The 3,260-nt window shown below is 42.0% G+C and overlaps 1 protein-coding gene across 1 annotated transcript; it reads right to left on the bottom strand.

The window, feature by feature from the left end:
- Positions 1–482: 482 nt before the first annotated feature.
- LOC121022880 (EF-hand domain-containing family member C2-like) lies at positions 483–2,586 on the bottom strand. Its single transcript, XM_040464423.1, has 2 exons — positions 662–2,586; positions 483–555 (listed from the first exon to the last, which is right to left on the bottom strand). The coding sequence occupies exons 1-2, from the start codon at positions 2,584–2,586 to the stop codon at positions 510–512; spliced, it is 1,971 nt and encodes a 656-aa protein (XP_040320357.1). The 3' UTR covers positions 483–509.
- Positions 2,587–3,260: the final 674 nt, after the last annotated feature.

Genomic DNA, 3,260 nt, shown 5'->3' with positions numbered 1-3,260 from the left:
CGTTTCCTTAAATGGCATTTTTAATCATGCTGGCACATCAGCCGTGCCATATGATGTTCTGAAATGCGAAAACAACAAAAGGAAATCAATTGTGATCTATGGATTTCAATTCAGTATGAACCTTGCTTTTTTTTTTTTTTTTTAAATGAAATTGTATCTGGTGAAATAAACTTAGTAAAACGAGAGCAGGAGATCAAAGGGAGTTGACCAAAAATTGGCATACAGTTACTCTTCCACTAGGCCAAATACATCCTTAAATTTTTTTTTTCAACGTTTTTTTTGGGACAGAAAGAGACAGAGCATGAACGGGGGAGGAGCAGAGAGAGAGGGAGGGAGACACAGAATCGGAAACAGGCTCCAGGCTCTGAGCCATCAGCCCAGAGCCTGATGCGGGGCTCGAACTCACGGACCGCGAGATCGTGACCTGGCTGAAGTCGGACGCTTAACCGACTGCGCCACCCAGGCGCCCCCAAATACATCCTTTAAAAGTCTAAAAGAGTCAACATATTTCACAGGAATAGGTGATGGCATCCCGAGCCAGACATCTTCACATCTCTCTTTAGTAAACGGTACCGCTTGCAATTCGGGCATCGGATTCGTTCTCCAGTTCAGGGCAGAGAAAAATAACTCGTAATTTATTTGTTTTTCACGGTCTTGAAACCCGGATAGTATGGATCCCAGGAGGTGATCAGGCAGAGGTAACCTGAAGGATTTGCACAGCCTTCTGATGTCTTTGGTGGGTAGCACTTTTTTCTTTTCTCGATCTTCATAGACACAAGTAGCAATGAGTCTTTCAAAATTCTCAAAAGTATTTTTCTTGAGTTGTTCGTGGGCCTGTGCCATTAGGATGTTCATACCAGGACACGTGTCCTCGGGCACCCCGTAGTGACGTGCAAGGGTTATAAATTCATGTTCTAGGAGTCTCCCAGTGGTTAGAGTCATCATTATGTCTCTGAATGTATTATAATCCACTCTCTTTGTAAGCTTGGGGTCAGCATTTCTAAATAAGTGCTTGAGCTCTCTGGATTCTGATTGTTCTTCTTTCAGCTTTTGTAGGACGAGTTCAATGCTGCTCATGGGAAACTGATCTGAATTCTCCTCCATGTAGCGTAAGGTATACTCGTCAGCGTTGAGCAAGTGAAACAGGTAGCCATTCAAGTTCACTCTGGCTCCGATATACAGGTCCTTGGCCTGGATGTATTCTGATAGTTCGCTTTTAAAGACTTCTTGTCCAGGCTTCTTAACGTGCATTCTTTTCAGGAACATCCCACCAGTAAACCCTGAATTCCTCTCTACAGGTTCAAACACTGAAATCGTGTCATCGCTGAGAAAGTACGAAATGACAAACTTCCTGTCCCGTTCCACACGTTTGTGTGTGATTAGTTTTGCAAAAAACCGGAGTATATTGCTTTTGTTGCCATAGCTGTTCTTCTCCATGAACTTCTTAAAGTTCCTCCGAGGAGGCGTGGGCACAAGGCCCATGCAGGTGCGGAGAGAATCCTCTTCGGAACCAAAGCCGTTATAAGGTGGAAATTTCCTTTCCATCTTTGGAGGAGGAGGAGGAGCCTTGCACGAAATCGAGGTAAAGTTCTCAATTCCATATTTAGTCTTGTAATAGGTCTTCGTAAAGTTATCACAGTCGCAAAGAAGCACTTTTCTTCCCCACACGTTGATGGTGGCTCCTATGAACAGGTCACTGTCTTTGTAAAACTCCTGGTCTACTTTCCCGAGCTTGGGTAGCTTTCTCCTCCGGAGGAACAACGATGTGGCATCCCGGCCTGAGGAGGGTGGCACCACTTCTTTGATTTCGATGGTATCGTCGCACAGAAAGTAATACAGAATGAGTTCTCGACGGTCCCCGAACATCGAGGCTGAGTCGTCCCACAGGCAGAAAAAACGTAAAACCTTCCTATCACACTCAAGGAACTGTTTCCGGGTGTCATAGGACTCATAGGGACGTAAGGGCTCCATGCGGTCTAGCTTCTCTCTCTGTATCTTCATGTAAGGATCTTCTGGACACCGTCCTGGGGGGTTTAATTTGACTCCTATTTTCTTCAAGAAGTTTTTTGTGAACGTATCAGCATCATAAATCTTGAATGTCCGGCCATAAAAGACAACGTCTATGTTGATATTGAAATGATACACAGTATAAAACTGATCTTCATCAGGAGGTGGGAGAGAAATCCGGTGACGCCGGATAAAAGTCCCTTTAGGCAGTCCGCTATTTTTCAACTCTCGTTCATTCACTTGAATTGTGTCATCTTCGAGGTAGAAGAGGATTTTATAGCGTCTTATTCTATACTTTTCTTGAGTTTTATCAGGAAATTCATCTTCTAAATAGGCATCAAAAGATAATACCTGCTTATCACAAGCGATCCAGGATGGCACGGTGCTTCCCATTCCTTTAGGAAAGTCACTGTAGTTAGGCTTCACCTTTTTCCCAGGAAGCAATTCTCCACCTATTCCAGGTTTATCTTCACTCACCAGCATTCTCACATTGTTGCAAAAGCCCCAATGTTGAGATTTGTGGAACTTCTTTTCCACATTGCGGTTGAAGCTGTTGCCAAGCAGCAGCGGCAGGGCCATGGCTCTCGCCGTCCGAGGGTTAAGGGGCCGAGAAGACCAGACAAAATAGACTTTAAAATAAGGACTGTAACCAGAGACAAAGAAGGATACAATATAAAGATGAAAAGGTCAATCCAACAAGAGGACATAACCATTGTAAATATCTATGCACCCAACATTAGAGCATCTAAATACATAAAACAAATATAAATGGCCATAAAAGAGAAACTGTTGGTAATAAAATAATAGTGGAGGACCCTAAAACCCCATTTATACCAATGGATAGATGATCCAGGCAGATAATCAACAAGGACACAGTGTATTTGAACGATACATTAAGCCAGATCAAAACAGCAGATATATACAGAACATTCCATTCTAAAACGTCACAATACACATTCTTTTCAAGTGCACGTGGGATATTCTACAGAATGTTTCAAACATTAAGCTACAAAGAAAGTTTCAGTAAATTTAAAATCATACCATGCATTTTTTCCAAACACAACATATGAAAATAGAAATCAAACACAGCAACTGGAAAAAAAAAAAACCACAAATATGTGGATACTAAACAATGTGTTACTAAACAACCAATGGATTAATGAAAAAAAATACATGGAGGAAAAATAAAAATGAAAACACAATGGTCCAAAATTTTTGAGACACAGCAAAAGCTGTTCTAAGAGGGGACAATA

Source organism: Herpailurus yagouaroundi, unplaced genomic scaffold (genome assembly GCF_014898765.1).
Source record: "Herpailurus yagouaroundi ecotype Mexico unplaced genomic scaffold, PumYag 454, whole genome shotgun sequence".
Classification (NCBI taxonomy): Eukaryota; Metazoa; Chordata; class Mammalia; order Carnivora; family Felidae; genus Herpailurus; species Herpailurus yagouaroundi.
Note: the sequence above shows the minus strand (reverse complement) of the source record. Positions and strands in the feature narration are given on the sequence as shown.

Excerpts from the sequence above, each read along its gene's own strand:
- LOC121022880 (XM_040464423.1), bottom strand. The coding sequence starts at position 2,586 with ATGGCCCTGCCGCTGCTGCTTGGCAACAGCTTCAACCGCAATGTGGAA. Across the intron at positions 556-661 it reads CTGGGATCCATACTATCCGG|AGATGTGAAGATGTCTGGCT; the intron begins GTTTCAAGACCG and ends TTTACTAAAGAG.